Source organism: Salvia hispanica, chromosome 4 (assembly GCF_023119035.1).
Source record: "Salvia hispanica cultivar TCC Black 2014 chromosome 4, UniMelb_Shisp_WGS_1.0, whole genome shotgun sequence".
Classification (NCBI taxonomy): Eukaryota; Viridiplantae; Streptophyta; class Magnoliopsida; order Lamiales; family Lamiaceae; genus Salvia; species Salvia hispanica.
The window spans coordinates 1,918,741-1,940,369 of record NC_062968.1 but is presented as its reverse complement, the minus strand read 5'-3'; the positions used below and the strand labels follow the sequence as shown (position 1 = coordinate 1,940,369).

The following is a 21,629-nucleotide window of genomic DNA, read 5'->3' as shown; positions in this document are numbered from 1 at the left end:
TTGTGGGACGGAGGGAGTATTATAGTAGTATAAGGGTATTTTGATCTTTAAAAGGTACAAAAATCCTTCCAATAATATTATATCAATGTCAAGACATGTCTAGTGATATTTTTAAAGAATAGATACTACAAACAGTATTAGCGCAATGTCCATGGACTGAAAATATATTTCACTCTATTCTAAAATCTATAAGGCAATTCGATAGTATGAAAGTGTTAGGGTGCCACCACCTCTTAAAATAACACTATACCACCATTCCTAGCCAATCATTTGTACACGTGGAGGAATAGTAAACTGCCACGTGGAAAAAACTTAAAAAGACAGCCAACAATATGTTGTACACTATACAACAATTTTTCTCGGCAAACAATATCCAACACGATATACAACAATCTATAGATTGCTGTGTAGCGTTTATAATATTGCTGTGTCGTGTTTATAATATTGCTGTATAAGTGATATCACGGTGTCACTTTAAGATGTGTTGTCATTTTAACACAAACCTTGGATAGTATACTTAAATAGAGTATTTTTCAAATCATGCAATTCCACTCAAGGATATGCACAAAATATTTTGGCATGAGCTATACATTCGAACTTTCAAAATTTAAATTTCGAGACTAATTTATTTTGTGGATCAAATGTCCATCATCGTGTCAATACTTATATGAACACTTGCATTAAATCAAATATAAATAATCTTACTTGAAGCATTAGGACTGCACTTTTATTTGTCTGAATCTTGCTCCTTATAAAAAATTATTACCAACAACAATTTGGCATTTTTGTATGATGATTCAAGACCTCTTCCTAATTCAAATTTTCAACATCGACAAAACAAAATAGATGCACACAAGAATGTTGAACAGACCAAATCATACTCAACCAACATTCCATAAAACAAATTCACTAATATAATTAAACATCTGTCGCAACTCATACAAATTCTAGTCATTCTAAAAACAAAAAAGTTTTTAATTAGTTTATGCAAACACCATAGTCAAAGAATAGTTTAAAATTTGCCACGGCCTGCAAAAGATTCCCCCAAATCTTGTACTCCATCTGTTCCATAGTAATAGAGTCATTTTGTCATTTTAGTACGTTCCATAGTAATAGAGTCATTTCCCTTTTTAGTAAAAGTCAACACATTTTTCCACACCTGCTTTACTCTCTCTTACTTTTTCTCTCTTCATCTCTCTACCTTTTTCATTTTCCACTTTATTCTCTCTTTACTTTAACTCACCTAACACAATTTTTTTAATCTCCGTGCCGAAAAGAAATGCCTCCATTACTATGGAACAGAGGGAGTACATTAATTAGTATCAACACTGTCTCCTACATAATCCACATATAACAAGTCCGGTCTCCGTGAAGAAAGACCGGGTCCAGACTACATACCCGTTCCACGAGCAGCTAATGTATGCGGTCATAAACCAAAAGAAGCACAACTTATTGCATCCGGACTCTACGAAGACCATGTTTCGAATACTAGAACAGTATTTGTACCACATAGCCTCTAAAATGACTAATTCCGAGACGTTCTCATTTATTATGGTGGACATAATCTACAACATGATGTTTGATGATGGACTATGGATAATACAGATAGAGTACTACTATAATGCAATGTTTAAAATGAATAGAACTAACCATCGTTCATCGAGTCAAGCTCTCGTGAACTCCGTTTGCAGATATATCTACAGTTATTCGCATGTAAACCCCAAATTGCCGAGGATAAAGTGTGCATCCTTATAACTTGCAAATTTAATCTGTGTTTGGCATCACTTCTTGTCCCACGGAAATCCAAGCATCTTGGTCGATAAAATCGCATAATCTTAACAATATTCCAAAATATATCTTCCCCTGTGACATTGGAACGACAATCTAGAATGTAGTCGTGTACTAACCGAGAACAATAATATTGCTATATAGAATTGATCATGCTGACCTTTAGTCGTCTGTAAGATGCTAAAGTGGCTAACGGTTCGTTGGACCTCTGCACTGTCCCGGCTGTAGAGGTCATATTGATCATATGGCAACGGTTGCAACCACCCAAGGACTGCACGTGTCAATCTTGTCGAATATGAGCACTAGAACTTTTACAATATGATAATATAATCAAAGAAACAAGATTCATTCGACACTAACGGAGTTGTGATGTTAAAGGAAAAGTGGACTATGCAATAAAAACATAAAAAGTACACCAAAAATTACCTTGAAGTTACTCTCTCCAATCTTCAAACTCTTCCAACCATCTTCGGCATAGGGTTTACCACCAGAGACGACAATATTTGGACGGAACCTCATTGGATTAATTTCAGCTGGCTGGTTAAGTGAGTCGTTACGCAACTCTGTTGACAAAAAAAATGAAGCGACTTAACCACAGAAAGCATGATTTGGAAATATGGAAAAGAAAAATTTAAGATGGGGAGAAAAGCACAGCGACGTACTTGATCTTATTCTGCTGTTGAGATCTGATACACTTTCTTCCAATAATAGCAAAAACTGAGCTTCGTTGACAAAATTCAATCTAGTCTCGAAATCTCTGCACATCCCTACTATACACTGCTCCCTGTTTGGCAGCGTCTGATTTTGGACAGCATAGCTTCTGACAAGGGTGCAAGGGCGACCGACAGCATTGCTAAACCAAATGTCGATTTCATTCCAGTAGCCTCCAACTTCATATCTAGACAGGAAAATTGATTTCAATTTTAGTGACCCTTTTAGTTATTAACATCCTTAGGAATATACGATTTATACGATGAATTGTAGTTTAGCATGGAGACAGATATTCGTGTCAGGATCAGCAATAGTAAGCGATAAGTGTGGGCAATACACTCAGTCACGTTATCCATTAAACGAAAACAAATCATCCTTTAGATGATGTGCCTATCATCCTTCGAGTAACCATTTAAAACACGTGGAGAGAGATGTCAGATGAGCATGTGATTATATGCAAAATGTTTTACCTGAAACAGAAATTTCATACCTTTGAGAATGTATTTCCATCACTTCTCGTTTACCTATACATTGAGCTGAAGAAAGCTCTATCTGCATTTTTTCTTTGCAATGGGGAGATTCAACAATAAGCAGTCCTAATTTTAGATCGACCAACGTGCTGATTAAACCCATTTCAGGAACCTGAAATCCAAAAAGTTGAATTAATAATGGTAGCAGAATATAAGTCATCCACGAAAAGAGAAAAGAAATGAGAAAAGCTATACAGGTCTAAGTTCATAATGTTTCGTTCAAGAAAGACAAAACAAAAAAGAGCACATCGTATTTAAATAACTGCCACCACTCGAGTTGTGAGCAAATAACTACTGAGAGAAAGAAAAGTACACGTAAAACTAAGCAGGGATAGATCTCACACAACACTAAAACATTGTTAGGCACTCTTATCAGTTCATGCATAATACATGCTAACTGGCCTTCCATCTCCCTTAAGTCAAATGCTACTAAGAACTAAAAGCGAGAAATATGTGATCAAGAAGTCTATCGTTAAATGCAAGAGCTCCAAAAATATTAAAACTCACCTTCTTCTGGGTCAAAATTTCTCCATTGAAGCTCTTGAGAAGCCATTCCCTATCATGCAACAATCCTGAATTTTTTTTGTGGACGCACAGAATTCAGAAACATACACTAAAACATAAAATTAACGTAACATTCTCTGTCTAAGGGTTAAAAAATATCATTCCGAAGCAATTTCAAAGCCAATTAAACCATTATGTCATTCTTAGAAATAATTTCCATCTCTATTACCAAATACATATAGAAGAGTGAGACCAGAATACATCTTGCTTCAAGCTAAAAGCAATTTAGATATAATACCAGTATTACTTAAAGGCCAGCTCCCCACACTGAAGCCAGCACAAGATTTGATGGGATAAACAGTGATTGATTTGAGGAAGTATCTTGAAGTCCTTTCAACCCCTGCATAACAACACAACAGCTTGTCAACAGAAGATGCGATGCAGTTGTGCTATAGCTAGTCAAATTATAAACCACCTTCAGTTGCAGAATAAGGTCTTTCCCCAGTTATATTATGTGTCATTTGGGGCACAAATGAACTCTTGATGAACTTCAAAAGCTTCTGCGCATTAGTATAAGAGGTATTGTCATATGGGGGGCAAAAACGAAGAGACGCAGTTCGAATCTATATGAATTTATCACCACTATCTCATAAAGAGTAGTGTTAAGTAGTGTCAGTTTTAAGATGTTACATTTAGATCATGGTATCAATTTAACCAGGAAGCAACACCATTACCCATAAAACCATAATATCTACAATGTGAACTTGTAGCGAACTATTAGTGAACAATAGTGACATAATTTTGTAGTTTCTTCCGTTAAAACAAATAAACTGAGATCGGCCACATGCAAACCACATAAACCTCGTTGAAAGCAAAATCTAAGAACAAATTAATTTACAGCTTGGCATCGAATGGACAACATAATTCCACAGATCCAGAAAAGTATACCATGGCATCTTCAAATGTTGACATGTAACCAAATGACACCCTAACTGCTCCAGTTGGTTTGCCATTCAATATGTCATGATCATCCCAGCAAACATGTCCTGCCTGAATTTAAAAAATATACAGTCTCCAACTAGATTTTGTTTATATAACAAGTTAATAGATGGTGAAGTAACCAGTGTATACCTCAATGTTAGAAACAAGATCCGAATGAGACAACCCAAGATGTTTTGCACATGCACCAGGATTACAAAAGCACCCTGTCTAAAAAACACATCAGAGATCTTCAAAACGCTTGTACTCAGAGAAACATATCCTATTTTCCTTAACAAAAACCAATGAAAACTTTATATTTTAAAATTACACATCTCCTGTATAGATCTTTACCACCCACAAAAATGGAAACAATTAGGAAAAAACTCAACAATTCCATAACATTTTAGAACTGTTCAAGCCACAAAATGCAAGATTATTGATTGTTTGATATGAACATAAGGATCTTTAAATGTCATGGCATCAAACTACAATCTTTTAACTAATGCAAAATTGAAGGTAAAAATATTAAGCGTATCCTGATACAGAGGTTGAGCTCAACAGTCTTACCCTCAACTGGATATTGGACAAGGATGCCAACTTTTCCACCTCTCGATAGCCAAACCAAGATCCGTCAGGTCTTTTCAGGTTAAATGAAATTACAGGACCCATTGAATCGAACAATGACTGAAGGAAGATAATTTATAACCAGAGTAAGCAAAAGTAATAGAGACAATATCATAATGCTCAACCACTTTGCAGCAAGTCAAAGGAGAAGGTAAGGTTTGAGTTAATGGTATAGAGTTACATTCTAATTTCATATAAAATGATGACTAACCTCATTATCATTAATGCCATACAATATGCAAACACAATTTCCGTTCTCATGCCTCAGCTTCAGCAATGCATTCCTAACGTATGAGGCAAGTGAGCTTGTGTGCCTTAAGAGATGAAAGCCCAATTATTATAATGATCTGAAAGGTATACAAGTAACATGAAAAAAAAAGCAATTTAAAGGTGAAATGAGTAAATCCCATATTATCCAATACAGCTAAATTCAAACTCAGTTACTCGGAAGCAATATCTCGAATGTCACAAATCAAATTAGATGGCAGTCATGCATGTTCACTGGTGTTGGTGATAAGGACAAGTTCTGTGGCACCTGGAAATAGCAGGCATGGTTAATGTGTTAAGAACTTTGAATCCATGATGAAGGGATGCAATGCTGAGAAAAGATACGGTGCCATCCTCAAAGTATTCCTCAACACCGTCTCTTCTTTGGTAGAAGTCTATATCTGCGATAGATGCAGCCACTGTGCCTAAAGAAATTGGAAAGTTAAGAGTGCATCAACCAGATGTGATTATAACTTGGAGAAAAATGAAAAAATATGTACCTCCGCTGAAATAGGTCTTCTTCAATAACTTAACCGACTCTGTAACAATATTTTTTGGAGGGGGAGGGATTTCTGTTAGATTGTTGCACTTTCCAAGAATTTCAAGTTTATATCATTCTTCTTAGGAAAGTCTACCGTTTCGAGCAATAAGAGCTCCAATTCCAGTTGGATATCCAAATAGCTGAGGGAACAAAATAATAATGAGAAAAGCAACAGCACTCATGACAACATACACGATATATCATAAATACCTTATAAAATGAGACGACTACAAAATCTGCCTTGTATTTTGACAAATCAGGAGGGCATGTTGAACTTCCTTTTGCAGCATCAATCAGGACCATCCAGTGCCCACTGTTCACAGATATCAAGCATGAATCTCCAGCTATAAAATCGTTATATTCCAAACACACAACATGTTTTTCCATTTCATAGATCTCATTCACTCAAGTTCAGCAGATGCAGAAACACAAAGATCTCATCATTAGTAAAGCTTGCAGTCAATGACAGCATACACCATCTCCATGGTTTTTGCTTCATAAACATCGAATGAAGAGCGGCCCTCAAGTAAAAAAAAATCAATGTCTAGTCATAAAATGATTAAATACCTCTGAGTTGGAAAAGTTCCTGGTATTTGACAAGAACCTTCCTTTATAGAATTAACCAGATCAAGGTTGAATCTAAGACCCGAGAAGTTGCACTCCGACGGAAATGCAAATAAATTGTATGTCTCACCTGTAAAACGCATTTACACGCATAGAACAACATTAGGTGATTATAACAGCATAGTTTTTACTAACACTATATAATTCTCATATCTGTTAAGTGATTCAGAGAACTGTAGCTCTTAGTACTGGTTCCTGATATCGATAGGCACTTCTAAGAAACTACTATATGTTACCGCTAAAAAACTCACCCTTGTAAATATTACAAACTGGTAAAAAAGTTAGACAAAGATTTCGATTGAGGATTGTCTGTGAATATGAGCTCCTGTTTAAATTATGGTAAAAACTCGATTTCTCCACTGCTTCATATGATGCCATATCTAATTGGATAAAGAAGGAACTTTCACTGTATAATAGTACAAGATAAACTAGCAAATTTTGTTGTGATTATGTCAAGAATAACTCAACTGGTTTCATCTATTTTCCCGCAGTCAGTTTCGCCTCTCCTTTGTACAGTGTGTGGTACAATCTTAATGCCAGATTTCCTACCACTCATTGCATCAGACTCAGTAATATCTTCAATGTCAACTGCAATGGCTGCAGCACCTTGTCTAAGGGCATACCTAATGAAAAACATTAAGGAAGAAAATATCTAAAACACAAGTAGTATCAAATATGGAACTGGAACACGAAAAATGCAGTGCATCCAACCATCCTCATCAGTCCAGGCCGTTCAAATTTGAAAATAAGCCGTTAAATTATTTAAACCATTCAACAAGAAGGATACTCTCTGATCCCAAGAACGCTGTTGTGATTCTCCATTGTGTACACATAATTACTCCCACGGCTCCATGGAAATGTCTCACCAACAAGTTTTAACGAAGATGTCGCCCCAGAGGTGAATATACATTTGTACTCTCTCGGAGATGCATTAAAGAAACTAAGGACCTGCACCAATTTTCAAACAACCCCTCAAATATTATGCAAAAATGAAAATCAACACAAAATCCCGGAACTCTAAATTGCAAGCAAAAAACAGATATCACGATAAGGCCTCACCTGCTGACGAACCTCCCCAACAATGTCGCTGGTTGTCACACTGCAACTACTCTGGCTATCTATAGTTTTAGTTTAAGAATCACATCCATATATTCAAAATTCAAGTCCAAAGAGAGAGCCAATCATCACTTCACTAAAACGAAGCGAAGGATACGGGGATTTCCATACAGAGTAGAGCTCAAGTCCTTAAAAACGCCCTGCATTTGCGATTCGGAATATAAAGTTGCTCCAGCATGATCCAAGTATACTACATCTACACAGCCCAACCAACACTAGAATCAAGAACCACAAAAACATAATCCAAAAAACATTCTTTTCTTTCTTCAAGACTCCGACTTTCTTAATGTCATCAACATCACAATCACAAAACAGAGAAAAAAAATGAACTCCAAATCGTATTCAGCTGAATAACATCAAAATTCTCACTCTTGGTGAATAATCAAGTATGCCTAGTGCTCATTTCCTTGATGGTCACAATACACTCTACATAAAATTCAGCCCGAAAATTGAAATAAAATAAAGAGAAGAAGGGGGAAAAGGTTAAACCATTCAATCGCTTAAAATCATTAGCTCTGATTTGATCAATGTTGTGGAGTGCATTTGGATAACCATAATCTCCACCGAACTCCTTCAAGAACCGCTCCTTGTCGAATTCGCCATCCATCTTTCAGCTCAAAAAGTAGTATCAAGGAAATTGAGCTAAACCAAACCAGTTAATCAGATGAAGCAACGCTGTCACATAACAAGGAAAACAAGATTCTTTTTTATTTTATTTTTGGGTATGAAGATTCTTGAATTCCAAATTAATGTTGTAAGTCGGTGTGTGTTTATTGGGCCGTTTCCAAAAATGGGCTTTTTTTGCAGCCTTACTCCATTTAAATGTCTCCACTATTCTGCAAATATTTTAGTTTGTTACGCTAAAATGACTGATAAATACTCCCTCCGTCCACGATTAAGAGTCCTATTTCTAAATGGCGCGAATTTTAAGAAATATTAATAAAAGTGAGTGGAACAAAGTTAGTGGAATATGAGTCCCACTTGTATATATTAGTTTTAAATGATATGTGAGTGGAATGAGTTAGTGGAATGTGGAGTCTCTTTACCATTTATGGTAATTATGAACCGGGACTCTTATTCGTGGACGGACCAAAATGGAAAAACGAGACTCTTATTCGTGGACGGAGGGAGTAAATTTCATTGAAAAAAATTAAACTTCATTAATTTTGTTTTCTACTATTATGATAGAAGACTACATTTTGCTTTTTGTTTTGCGATTTCTTCTTGTAGTAGTGATTGGTGATAGTATCTTAGAAAGAATAAAATATAAAAAATTACCAGACTTATTCAAAGAGTGGAGTGATTTTCATGATATGAATTGATTAGCTCCAACATTACATGATTATGGAGTATATATAGATAGTTCGTGTATTAAATTTACAGGTCGCACTAATGTTTTAATGTGAACTATTAACCACTAATAAATTAAAGTAGAGAGGTTTTAACAACACAATTAATGAGTTATTTTTAACCCTATTTTATTCTTATAATATGATACATGCCATGTAATACTAGTATAATCATGCAAGGAGAAGATGCGCATAATTTGAAATAATTCTATAATAACTGAAATTTGAAAGTAATCAATAAAAATATTATGTTTAGTAGTAAATCCTTACAAGTTGATAAATCATCAACTAGAATAGCTATTGGGTCTAATTAGTGACTGAAATTTCTACCCTCTGCACCCTTTACCATTTCTCTACATATGATGTAAAACTCAATTTGGATTAGTGTTATCAAAAGATACATATAAAGTGCATGGTTCTATTAGCAGTACTTCCTCCGTCCCATGTTACTCGCACTTTTTATTTTAGGCCGTAAATTTGGAATTAATTTTTTAGTGTAATTAAATTAGAATTTTAAGTGTAATGAGACATCACTTAATAAAGGAGCTCTTAACTTAAACTAACATATTAATTAAATGCATTAATTCTAACTTAAACTATAAATGGTGTAAGGAGTTTGTGACGAGCCGAAAAACAACAGTGCGAATAACATGGGACGGAGGAAGGGAGTACTATAGAAGGAATGGTTTTGTACCTAATATATTTAGAGAGAAATACATGTAGTTGGGGCGTCACGTGAATTAGAAACTTAGGTCTTCCGATAATAATTATATATATGGAGTAATATTTGAGGGACCAATCAACACTATACTAAACATATAGTGGTATCAACAACACAAGTCGCCATCAGCTTCATGGTTCGTACTATTATTTTTCCATATAGTCAACTCCCATAATATTTAATTTGCACATACCATAAATAGAATCTGCTGCATCTTTAACAAAACCTCATTTTCAAGCCATGAAAAATGAGGAGATTACTTTCAATAAGCATCAAGATTTTGCCTTTTGCAATGATTAAGGCGCTATATATTAGTTCCGCATACAAGTGTGCACTGTTTTATGGGACGGAAGGAGTAACTTTCAACGAAATAGTTGCACAAAGATTGGAACCATCATGAGAATTTATTTCATCCCACTATATATGTCTCTCTCTTTACATATATGTTATGTAGGTATGAATATGAGATTGAGACCTAACCTTCCCCACACCACAAGGGACAGGTATTCATGTCTTTGTTGTGCTTTCTGATTTCTAAAATCAATTATGTTACCTTCGAAAACGACTTCACTCTTGCTCCATTTTATTTCGAGTAATAAGGCCACCGATTATAGTCCTCATTTCTAATCATATACTCCTATAAAACTCATCCATTGCATATTCCTCCTAAATTCTAACAATATACTCTCTCACTCCACCATTAAACGTCTCATTTTGCGATTAAAGTCTGTCCGATATATAATAGAAGTCTCATTTCACTTTTATTATAAATGATGTGTATACGTCACATTCCATTAACCCATTGCACTCATATTTTCATTGTAAAACACTCTAAATAGAGGTGCCCACGGTTCAGGAACCGATGGTTACAGTTCGGAACCGTCAGTTCCAGTTTTGGAAATTTTTGAACCGGAACCGAACCGCGAGGGTGTTTCGCGGTTACGGTTCTAGTTCCAAAACCGCCAGTTTCGATTTCGGTTCCGAACCGGCAGTTTTCTGGCGGTTTTTATGGTTTTTCACGGTTCCAAACTGTCGGTTTTTTGCGGCTTGATTTCACGGTTTTTCGGCGGTTTTTCGCGGTTCCGGTCTAAAACTGTCCGGAACCGGCGGTTCTGGCACGGTTTCGTTTTGAAAATTTTTGAACCTGAACCGAACCACGGTTCTAAAATCGACTGTTTCAGTTCGGGTAAATTCTCACAGTTTCAGTTCGGAACCGTAACCGATGGTTACGATTTCGGTTTTAACCGCCGGTTCGGTAAACCTTGGGCAGGTCTAACTGCAATGACCTTTTCTGTTATCAATTGACTATCTTTTGTCATCAAGTTCCGTTGTTAATTGTGTTTCTTGTAATAGTAATTAATATGGTGGTTGGAAGATTGATTAATTGGTTTAATTTAATTGGAGACCTAGCTAGCTAGTTGATGGATGTGTAATACTACATAGGTTTGGAATTTTGTTCAAAGTAGTGATTTGTGGATATATGGTTCATGTTGTGTGATAAAATATGTGGTTTGTGGAACACTTAGCATAAAATATGTTTAATATCACTTCAGTTTAGTGGCTTCTTACGCTTGGAAGAATGCATGCTTGGGGCATTCCATTTTCGTTTATATTATACATTTTTTTCTTTTAGTGAACTAATATTTCAATACAACATTGGAGTTTTTTACTTTATAAAAGGAAAGCATTATTAGAGTAGTAGCTAAGCCTTTTTATAAATGTAGCTTGACATTTGATGAAAAAGTGACTTTGTACTTGTATTCTCTCTTCGCCATAATTTTTACACACCCCATGTTTTTTTTCCTTTTTTAAATGGATTGTTAAATGATGTGTTTATTTGTCTAGTTTAGATTCTTTGCGAGTTTAATTTCACTTTTGCCTTCAATTAATTATGCATGTGCTTCATTCAATATATATGAATCCATTAATATATTAAATCCAAAAGTGTGATAAATAAATCGCATCTTCGTTTCTCCTCTGATCTATAGGTCTGTGGTTTGAATCATCACGAATATTGACTATGAATAGTTATTGATCCTATTAAAAACACCACATTAACACGAGATAAAGAAGGGAAAAAGCTATTGACAAAAGCTTAGATGTATGCATGTGGGTATATTGTGAATGGAATAAAAACCTAATCAAAGAATCGATCACAACCACAAAAGGTATGCTCATCATTTCAAGACTTTCCAACTTCGGATTCGTGGTTTATAACTAATTAGTGGTACTCCCTCCGTTCCTTCATAGTTGAGTCATTTTTCCATTTCAGGAAGTTCCATTATAGTTGAGTCATTTCCATATATAGTAATTTTTTTCTCTTTCTTACTTTACTCTTTCTTACTTTATTCTCTCTACTTTATTCACTTTTTACTTTTTTCTCTCTATTTTTTTCTTTTTCTTACTTTTTTATCTATTTATTTAACACACTTAACATTCATTTCTTAAACTCTGTGCCGAAAAGTTCCTTCTAAACTATGAGGGAACAGAGGGAGTACTAATTTAATTGACTTGAGATTTAATCACTCATAATTAATTAACAAAGTTCACATTATTGACATTGCAAAGTAAGTAGAATTGGAATAATCATGATATATATTAATCATCGTTGATTGAGAGTCTAGGATTGCAATTCAATATCATAAATGATAAAATAAACATCAATTTTAATTTATATGATAATTTCGACCGCTGATTCTAGCTGCCTAAGTAAGGAAAGTGACCAAGATTGTCCATTGCTACTTGTATCCAATACTCCTCATCAAACTTCACCATCTGCCAAACATTTAACCATAAAATTGATTAAATAAATAGTACCAAGTTTTGATTAAAAGATTATTAAATGCAATGACAGATCCAGATGGGACCGTGGGTCGACTTCGACCCACTCCACCACCGCCTCACGAGGGCCAGAAAAACTCCACTAAATTTGACCTATGGAGTTGCGACGGCCATTGCCTTCCAACGACATTTTTTAGTGTGTCTGACCCACGAGTTCTGTTTTCTGGATCTGTCACTGTTTATACGAAATACACAGCAAATTAATATGTAAGTACCTCGTCTTGAAATGAATAGTTTAGTTGAAAAGAGGCCGAGTCCATCAATATTTCATCTTGAGAGGCTTCATTGTTTTTTGCGAATCTCCCGCGAACTCGGACACGTTTGTCGGCTAGGGTTTTCCGACAAGCATACTGCACCACCACCGAATACACATACGAAAATCAACCAAAATACACACACATACAATGCCATGATAAAAAAAAAAAAAAAACACAACTAAATCCTAATGCATAACTGAATAACCAAATTAAACACCGAGATCATTTTAAGATCGTCTTAGTTCATATTCTGACCTTGATGGTCTTATTAAAATTTCTCTGGTTTCTCTTCTTCAGATATCTGAGAATTCTATCCTTCCTTTCTTCAGCAGAATATCTCCCCACCTTCACCTGATCGCTCTCATCCGCCGCCTTCCCTTGTATCCCCTAAAACCACAAACACTCATTAACCTATTCGAAGAAATGCCAAAGTGAAATTGTATATGCATAAAGTTGGAAATCAAACCCAATTTTCAGCAAGCATGGGACTGTAAGGCGGCCAGCACTCTTCACCGGCCGAGAAATCACGAAAGCCGGCCTCCATTTGCGGAACCACCATGTAGTCGGAAGGAAGGGCGGCGTCTGGAAACGACGCGACAGAAACCGGGGAATTGACGTCGTAGCTCAGCAATGGGAGGTTGGAGTTGAAGATGTTTGAGGAGTTGCAGAAATCGGGGGGGTAATCGAAGCAGTAGCGATCCATTAGTGAAGACGAAGAAGAAGAAGAAGAAGAAGAAGAAGAAGAAGAAGAAGAAGAAGAAGAAGAAGAAGATGATGGGGAGTTGGTTGTGAAGAAGTTGGGATGGTGGTGGGAACTATTTATAGCATCAAACAAAAATGGCCCCTTCTCCACTTGCTGTCTCTCTCATGTCTAGTCTTCATTTAGGTCTTATTATCATCTTAATGCATATTTATATATGTGCAGAATCTTCATCTGATTTGTGTACGAGGTTTGTCTTAAATTTACATTATTATAGTATATAGTAATAGATTCTTTATTGATAATGTGAGAACATGTGCCTGATTGTTGATTTAAAAAGAAACACACATTTTCTACTCCATAATTGGCGCAAATTACTGGCTAATTATAGTGATAGGGAAAATATTTTTGGGTATTAGTGGTGGAATTTGTATTGGGATCGTCAACTGCACATTAGTTAGGTATTGTCCGCTTTGGATGGAGCCAAGTCCACACGAATTTATTTTTGGATCACCCAAAAGGCCCAAAATTAATTGGGGTTGGACAACACTTATATATATACTGCTTCCAACTTTCCTTACTCATCTTTATTGGCTCTTGGATAGACTTTCACAACAGGAGTTTAAATTAGTAATTAATTTACTACTTAATTATATAGTAGTTTATGCAATTATAGTTTGCAGAGTAGTGAGTAATGCAACTTTTGTTCCAAGTTTGATTAGTTAGTTATAATTATATTAGTGTTCCAACTTTTGTTCCAAGTTTGATTAGTTAGTTATAATTATATTAGTGTTTTGAATTGTTTCAGTCTAGTTAAGATGATCATATAAATCTGAATTTATATATATATAAAGAAGAAAGAAAATAAATAAGTAAAAGGAAGCAGCAGAATAGAGCACTTCATGTGCTCACTATTCTTCTACTGTTTAAAGCTGTCCCCTTTGATCTGACCTATATACATAGCCTAAGAATCTATGATTCGGACCATATATTTTCTTTGATTTTCAATGCCAGCTAGCATAATCATTTTATACAATTCCATCAATTATTCAGTGGGTTTTTTATTTTCTATCTATTTAAATATAAATGGTTCCATTTGGATAATAGTCATAAGATGAAAAATTGTTGGTACATCCCCCTCATATATATTTGAGTCATAAAATCAACACATTTCTCCATATCTATTTTACAATCTCTTACTTTATTCGCTCTTCATCTCTCTACCTTTTTCATTTTCCACTTTACTCTCCCTTTACTTAACTCACCTAACACAATTTTTCTTAATCTCCGTGCCGAAAAGAAACGCTTCCGTTACTATGGAACGAAGGGAGTAATATAGAAGGACTATTATTTTTTCATAAAATAAATATGGTCAAAGCAGAATTTAGGACGAAAAGAGGACCGATTCTCGTGTCTGCAGCCCACATATAATATTTTCCTATTCGATGTATATCGAAAAATATGAAAAGGAATATAATATGGTGATTTCATGTCTGGGAATAAATACATTTTAAATCATATACACAGTTTCCTCTTATACAAGGCTAACTTTATTTTTTATGTCAATTCTCCACGAAAAGCATGCCTATCAAACATCTTAGTAACAGAATCAGAAATTTTCTTGACTCTCACTCTCTAACACACACTGACACACAACACAACAGAATATGGTCAAAAGATTTAAAATGCCCCATCATATTAATGATTATTAGAGGTGTATAACTCTCTATATGCTAACAAATGTTATCCCTTTTTATATTATATTCATGTGCCATGTACGATTCTATTCCTTAGGTTTTGTTACTTCTAGTTTTGATGATTACATATCGAACACATGAATATATGAATGTCGGTTTGAATATATATTATAAAAAAAAAATAGACAACGTTGTAAATGACACATATTTTAATACGCAATTGATAAAGTAGGAGAGAGATGAGGAAAATGTGGTAGAAATAGTATTAGTGGTCTAAAATGATGTATGGTTAATATGTTGTTTAAAACTTCTCATATTAGAATTTGTCTAATTTTGGTGGATATCCTAATGTCTAATGTCCGAATTTTTTGAGACATCCTAGTGATTGGAATTGGGAACGATTAGCTATAAGTAGTGGCGGATTCAGAATAATTTTAGGAATGTATCAATTGATATAATTTGCAATCGAAGGAGGAATTTTCACTTTTGCATAGTAAAATTGTAATTTCAGAACACAATTTTTTTTTTTTTTTTGACGAGAGAAAAGGCTCAAACCGCTTAGAGATCGGTGAGCAAAGGAACCAAAGTTCAGTATCAACAAACTAGCCCAAGAAAACAAGCAACAAAAAAAACTCAAACCAGAAAAAGAAAGCTAAACAAAGGAAATGCACCCCTGAAGCAGAACAAAGAAAACAAAAACTAAACAAACATCAACCAACTAACTAGGAGGCAGGGCGAGCTATAATGCACCTTTATGTATATCAGAGTTGCTTCTGTGATTATGCTCCGTCCATCTTCTAGCTTTAAGTAAGTCCTCACACATTTGGTGGATTAGGTGGCGCCGCGCATGTCGTTTTAGAGGTTGGGGTGGGAGGGAGGGATGTGACGCAAACTTGCAATCAAGTTGAGTGAAAGAGATTCGAGATTCCATATCTGAAAAGAAAGCAAGTAAATCAAGTAAGGTTCCAACTTCTCTTTCGCAATTGCTCTTTGAATATATATCTGAGGGAACAGGATCATGTTCCCTGCACATCATATTAACTTAATAAATAGTACTATTACTAGTATTTAGATTAGATACAAGTTCAAATGAGAATCTTCATAAAGTTTAGAACGTGAAATGTTTAGGACTTGAATTGAAATCGACTAGTTAGAATTTATAAAGTTTGTATGGAGTAGTACATTACTACATGTGAACTTAACTTATTGCACGTACTCCCTTCGTCCTAAGTTACTTACAACATTTCCCTTTTATCTTCAAATTGTCTGAGAGGGCCTTCTTTTCTCATATGGTTGACTGAACATCATTTTCCTGATATGCAGACAGGAGCGGAGCTAGGAATTTGAAGGAAAGGGAGCAAATTTATATACAAAGGAATTTTAAAATTTTGAGGAGGGGCACTTAGTAGAAAATTAAAAGAATTAAATTTAAAATATGCATATAGATACATGGGATGAAATATAAGAGGTGGGACAATTGCCCCACTTTGTTAACATGTACATTCGCCCTTGTATGTAGAAGAAGATGATTTTAAATGTAGTCGTTTTTGAGAAACTTATAGACCAAATAGGAGAACTAATCCAACACCAGTTGCTCTCATAACCGATATGAACATTGAGACCGTAACAATTTTTTTTAAAAAATTGTGCTTGTAAGAAATGGTTATATTTTTCCTATTGGTTTACTTCAGGGTGCAAATCATTTCTCATCAATAGATACTCTAAATTATGTTTTAAATCCGCTACATATACATAGTTTCGAGTATATATATTTTCATTCAATAGATTCGGCTCTCGATTACTCTGTCTCTCTTGAAATGAATGAATTAGTATATATGTGCATGGAGTGGTGGCTATGGATTTGTCGAACTTTTAATGTACATACATAATTCTTTGATGCCTCAGTCAAACACAGGATCCCAAATTCCCAATTCATATCGCACATTTTCTTTTTCTTTTTTTAATTATTTTTTTGTTCTTTTTATATATATGTCCCCCTATTTGTAGGAGATTAAAACAATATGCCTCAAAAATATTGCAGGACAAATACCTAATCGTGGTCCTTGCATATATGCTTAATGATTAACAATTTAGCTCCACGTCAATGTAACATGCCATGTTTGTTTATGCAAATCCAAAATATTATCCCACAGAGAATAATTTTATAGGTATTTCTTGAGTAAATTGAAATAAATTGATGATATGATAGGATACGAGTATCTTGTTGTCCTTGGATTTGATGCACCTTTGATTGGATTCAATATTCTATTGATTAGACAACTACCATAAACTTAATGAATTCAATTTGTTTGCTACGAGGACATTATAATAATTTTTAGGTAACTATTTTTATTTTTTTGCTAAAACAATGTCGTTTCATGTATTGAAGTGGGAAAATGTTACACCCTTAGACTCTACAAGATTAATAACTTTATGTCGCCTAATTTTACATAGTTGGATATTTGATTAAAAACGCTTAAAATTTAGAATAGTTGATGGAGAAAAGGTGGTGATATTTCATGCAATACGTCCAAAATCGAACACATAAAATATTACTACTAACCCCTAAATAAATAACAAACCTTATTCTAAAAGGTCATAAATTAAGTGAGCCGGTTTATGCAACTTTAATTAATTCAAAAGAGAAGCGGATAAGAATAAACAAAAGAAATCAAATCAGCTTTGCAGTTTTTGCAGCCCACATGAAGCCTCTTGGGCATCTTAACTTTTTAGTAGAAAGCCATTTTCCTTTATTTTTATTATTATTGTTATTATTATTACTTATGTTCAGCTATTTTCCTTTATTATGATAAGTATTACTCCCTCCGTCCCAGAAAGATTGTCCCATTTCTGTTTTTACACCAGTTTTGCAAAAATAATAATAAATAGTTAAAGTAGAGAGAGAGTAAAGTAAAAAAGAGAATAATGTAGAGAATAATCTTATCTATATTATTCTTTCTCTTATTTTACTCTCTTTCAATTTTACCTATTTATTATTATTTTTGCAAAACGAGTGCAAAAAATGAACTGGGACAATCTTTCTGGGACGGAGGGAATATTAGGGTAAAAAAGTTGTATTGGATTATGGTTATTACTGTTTTATTTACATATACTCTTACGGGGACGTGATCAAATTAATAAGTAAAATTCTGTCAAAAATAAAAGTAAATCTCAGTCATTAGATCTTGTAATGTAACCGTTAGATTAATACCACGTGTCATCTAGTAATGGAGATTATTAGTCAAATAATGTAACTTAGCTAATAATGTACTACTACTATTTTAGTACAATAATGCAATATTTTAGTCTAATAATATAGCTCGGCTAATAATGTAACATCTTGGGCTAATAATGTAGCTTATCACGACCATCCAATCTTAGGATCCAATGACTGAGATTTGTTTTGATTTTTAACAAAATTTTGACCATAATGCACCCCTGTATTATGTTTATATACATTTGCAAAAGTTGAAAACATGAAAAGATGTTGGAGATAAATCAATGGTGAGGGGTGGTTTATAGTTCAAACTTGCATTTCCTAACATGGAGATATGCTACTTGCTGCCTTGTCTCTTCTTTTATGCTCATAAATAATTGAGTCTTCCTATTTAAACCACCAACTTGATACTATGTCTGCACGATTAAGATTCATGGTAAAATTGAAAATAGATTCCAAACAAAATAATCTAAATACATACATATTACCTGCGATTAATTTTTCTTAATCTCACTAGATAAAACAAATTTATGATATATGAACTTTAAATATATATATTGATGTATACTAATGAGATTTAATTATGATATACATCCACAACTTATTGCCCAAAATTCAGCCAAACAGAGACAAAGATGAATCAATTTCCAATCGGAGCATTATGCATGTTTTATTCTTCAATAGAACGAAAAATGTCATTAAATAGCAGCACACAACAAAAATGCCATTATTTACAACTACCATGTGTCCTTGCACAAAATAGAAGAAACAAGGTTTGTTTAATCTGGATCAGCAGTACCTGTCAAAATCGGACGACACATCCTCCACGAGGAAATGGAAAACAATTCGAGCATGAACCAACGAGCACACTGCGCCTTTCTAGTGCAGGTTGCGGTTTAGCAACCCCTGAAATGAGAGATACAGATCCTTATTGTCTGTCCCGAATATCTCTTCTGCTTTTCTCAGCGCCTCCTCCCGCGACTGCCTTTGTGCGTTTAATTCCTTTATATTTGCCAGAAACGCGCTGAATTGCTCAAGTGATAACCGACTCCTGCACATTGCAATATAAACACCCCATGACACAATGCAACGATTTTCAGTCTAAACATCATCAGTATGATAGCAATCCTCAAACTCACCTTGCTTGACGGAAGAACTCTTTACCATCAATTCGAGGAGTACGGCCTACTCAAATGAAATAAAATTTAAGAGTTTAGGACCGGATGGAAGAAATTTAATCACTTCAATCCGATATAAAATCTTTCAAGCATTTACAGACCTGGCAGTGGACGTCCTCGAGGAGGAGAGTTGGCGGCTGACGACTGCTGGCTGGAAGGGTACCAAGACGAATAGGATCCTCTTCCATCGTAGTTTGCAGAAGGAGAAGTAGCACCAGAGGTTCTCTGAGGAGTAGTAGCTGCTGAGTACCTTCTCGGGGATACACTAGTGGAAATCACGTTTGGAGTACCACTAGGAGTGAGACGGGGAGTTATATAGGGTGCGACGGACAACTTTTTCCCAGCTTGCGTAGAAACTGCAACAGAAGCAAACCATGAAATCAGTACTTAAATCATATGTATGGATTATCAATCCGAATTCAATAACCAACTTCAAAGCACCTTCATCATTTGTGCTTGTGTTGTCAGTAGCACCACCATAAGAATGATGATTCTCATAGCCATTTGAATCATCTGTACCGAGCAATAGTTATCAAAATCAACAATAGCATTTTACAACAGAAAAAACAAAAACATATGAGTATTCTATACTGTAACACAATTGCAACATTCGAAGAATATTCCAAGGCTAGTGATTTATAAGAAATTTCACAGAAATGAAACATTACCATTTGTTATGTAAGCCTTGGGGGCTGATTGGTCATAAGTTCCAATGTCAACAGTTTCTGACTGATGTAAGAAAAGTAGAAATTTAATCTTTAGATCGGAGTAAATAACATTAGCTATTAAACTTGAGATCAGATACTAGAGTATTAAGTAGGAAAGCATCAAACTTGATAACGATACACAAAAGAGTGTTAGTTAACATACTGGTGCATTTTCTTCATTCAATGACTGCAGGAGTTGCCTCTTAAATGTCTCTAGCTGTCAAAAGATCAAAAATGTCAGGAGTAAATGAAAACCAAGCAACTAAACTCATCGGGAAAAAAGAAGACACGATCTTTAACACAAGTCACAAAGAAGACTGAACCAGCAACCTAGCTTACATCAGGTATCAAACAATTTGGAATTGGACAAGTGTCATAATCAATTTCAGAAATAACTACTTATAGTTCTAATTATCTTTTCACCAACACAAGCTCCAATTATCATTTCACAAAACACAATAACTCAAATGAATACCAAAGTGTGCATTAGTCTCATAACTCGTAATGTGTTTTTTTTACTAAAATGGGAGTAATGAAGACAACATAATAATTTGCAAAAATCAACATACAAAAAAGTCAATTTTGATCAGCATATGCATTATGCAGACATCAAATCCAGCCAAAGAAAATCAATACTTCCTTATAATCAACTCAGTGAATCGTATAGGAGTTACGAAAGGCATTTTAGTCTTCTAGCATAATTCACAGGCTGAATGACATAATTTACACGCTGGTAAAGAGTTTTCCCCTAACATTTAGGGATAAACGAATAGTAACTGTGGACCAATAACAACTACAACTCGTGTTCTAACCCAAATGACAATGAACAGAGAGAAAGATTATCAAAATTTATGTTAATCCTATTCCAAAAGAGAAATGTTATCACCTTCGCCACATCACGACTGAGCTTCTTTGCTGTCAAAACCAACGAATCTCTCTCCTGCACCAGCTTCATCTGCAACACATACAAACCGTAAGAAAAGCCCTAAATCCCCAATTCAAATAAAGAAAACAAAAAAACAAAAATTCCTTTTCAATTATTTTATTCTGAAACAATGCGGAAAAGGAGCAGAATCAAAATCAAAAGCATACATTATCTTCGCGCGTAACCTTCAATCGGAACTCGGCGTCCTGATAGGCCCCGTCGAGTTGGGCGACCTTATCCTCCAGCTGCTGAATTACACGGTCCTTCTCGTGAAGCTTCCGGCGGAGACTCCCGGCCTCCGTCTCGAGCTTGGTGACGCGCGACGCGATCGCCATGGACGTGATCTTACGC

At 34.9% G+C, this 21,629-nt stretch overlaps 3 protein-coding genes across 8 annotated transcripts; all 3 read right to left on the bottom strand.

Moving 5' to 3' along the window:
• Positions 1 to 962: 962 nt before the first annotated feature.
• On the bottom strand, positions 963 to 8,386 carry LOC125223048 (molybdenum cofactor sulfurase). 6 transcript variants are annotated; one of them, XR_007176657.1, is made up of 24 exons: positions 8,176 to 8,386; positions 7,784 to 7,882; positions 7,630 to 7,688; positions 7,358 to 7,518; positions 7,039 to 7,193; positions 6,822 to 6,950; positions 6,514 to 6,640; positions 6,157 to 6,259; positions 6,041 to 6,086; positions 5,906 to 5,944; positions 5,674 to 5,830; positions 5,350 to 5,452; positions 5,082 to 5,198; positions 4,665 to 4,742; positions 4,482 to 4,583; positions 4,009 to 4,093; positions 3,832 to 3,933; positions 3,537 to 3,601; positions 2,990 to 3,141; positions 2,451 to 2,686; positions 2,215 to 2,351; positions 1,949 to 2,059; positions 1,651 to 1,863; positions 963 to 1,062 (listed from the first exon to the last, which is right to left on the bottom strand). XR_007176657.1 is itself a non-coding variant. In XM_048126006.1 (23 exons), exons 1-23 carry the CDS (start codon positions 8,291 to 8,293, stop codon positions 1,765 to 1,767), a joined length of 2,580 nt encoding a protein of 859 aa, XP_047981963.1. In that variant the 5' UTR covers positions 8,294 to 8,386; the 3' UTR covers positions 1,523 to 1,764. The 6 variants fall into 6 exon arrangements, 4 of the variants coding, with proteins under 4 accessions (XP_047981963.1, XP_047981964.1, XP_047981966.1 ...); XR_007176658.1 differs by lacking the exon at positions 963 to 1,062 and having other exon boundaries at positions 1,523 to 1,863; positions 1,949 to 2,073; XM_048126006.1 differs by lacking the exon at positions 963 to 1,062 and having other exon boundaries at positions 1,523 to 1,863.
• Positions 8,387 to 12,364: 3,978 nt separating this feature from the next.
• Positions 12,365 to 13,623, bottom strand: LOC125217663 (putative zinc finger protein CONSTANS-LIKE 11). Its single transcript, XM_048119179.1, has 4 exons — positions 13,321 to 13,623; positions 13,110 to 13,241; positions 12,813 to 12,947; positions 12,365 to 12,531 (listed from the first exon to the last, which is right to left on the bottom strand). The coding sequence occupies exons 1-4, from the start codon at positions 13,555 to 13,557 to the stop codon at positions 12,454 to 12,456; spliced, it is 582 nt and encodes a 193-aa protein (XP_047975136.1). The 5' UTR covers positions 13,558 to 13,623; the 3' UTR covers positions 12,365 to 12,453.
• Positions 13,624 to 19,094: 5,471 nt separating this feature from the next.
• LOC125217568 (uncharacterized protein At4g15545-like) lies at positions 19,095 to 21,628 on the bottom strand (the record flags this gene model as incomplete). The annotated part of the gene is made up of 8 exons (XM_048119086.1): positions 19,095 to 19,519; positions 19,608 to 19,653; positions 19,748 to 20,002; positions 20,088 to 20,159; positions 20,315 to 20,375; positions 20,517 to 20,570; positions 21,240 to 21,308; positions 21,446 to 21,628. Coding segments are annotated over 8 exons (912 nt in total), but the record flags the coding sequence as incomplete, so codon positions are not given.
• Position 21,629: the final 1 nt, after the last annotated feature.

Bases quoted from the DNA above. Each gene is read 5' to 3' on its own strand.
- LOC125223048 (XM_048126006.1), bottom strand. From the start codon at position 8,293: ATGGATGGCGAATTCGACAAGGAGCGGTTCTTGAAGGAGTTCGGTGGA. The intron at 2,687-2,989 runs GTATGAAATTTC...TTTCCTGTCTAG, and splicing joins ATGGAAATACATTCTCAAAG to ATATGAAGTTGGAGGCTACT. The intron at 2,060-2,214 runs GTAATTTTTGGT...TGACACGTGCAG, and splicing joins TTGGAGAGAGTAACTTCAAG to TCCTTGGGTGGTTGCAACCG.
- LOC125217663 (XM_048119179.1), bottom strand. From the start codon at position 13,557: ATGGATCGCTACTGCTTCGATTACCCCCCCGATTTCTGCAACTCCTCA. The intron at 12,948-13,109 runs GTCAGAATATGA...GTGGTGGTGCAG, and splicing joins ATTTTAATAAGACCATCAAG to TATGCTTGTCGGAAAACCCT. The intron at 12,532-12,812 runs GTACTTACATAT...AATGTTTGGCAG, and splicing joins ACTATTCATTTCAAGACGAG to ATGGTGAAGTTTGATGAGGA.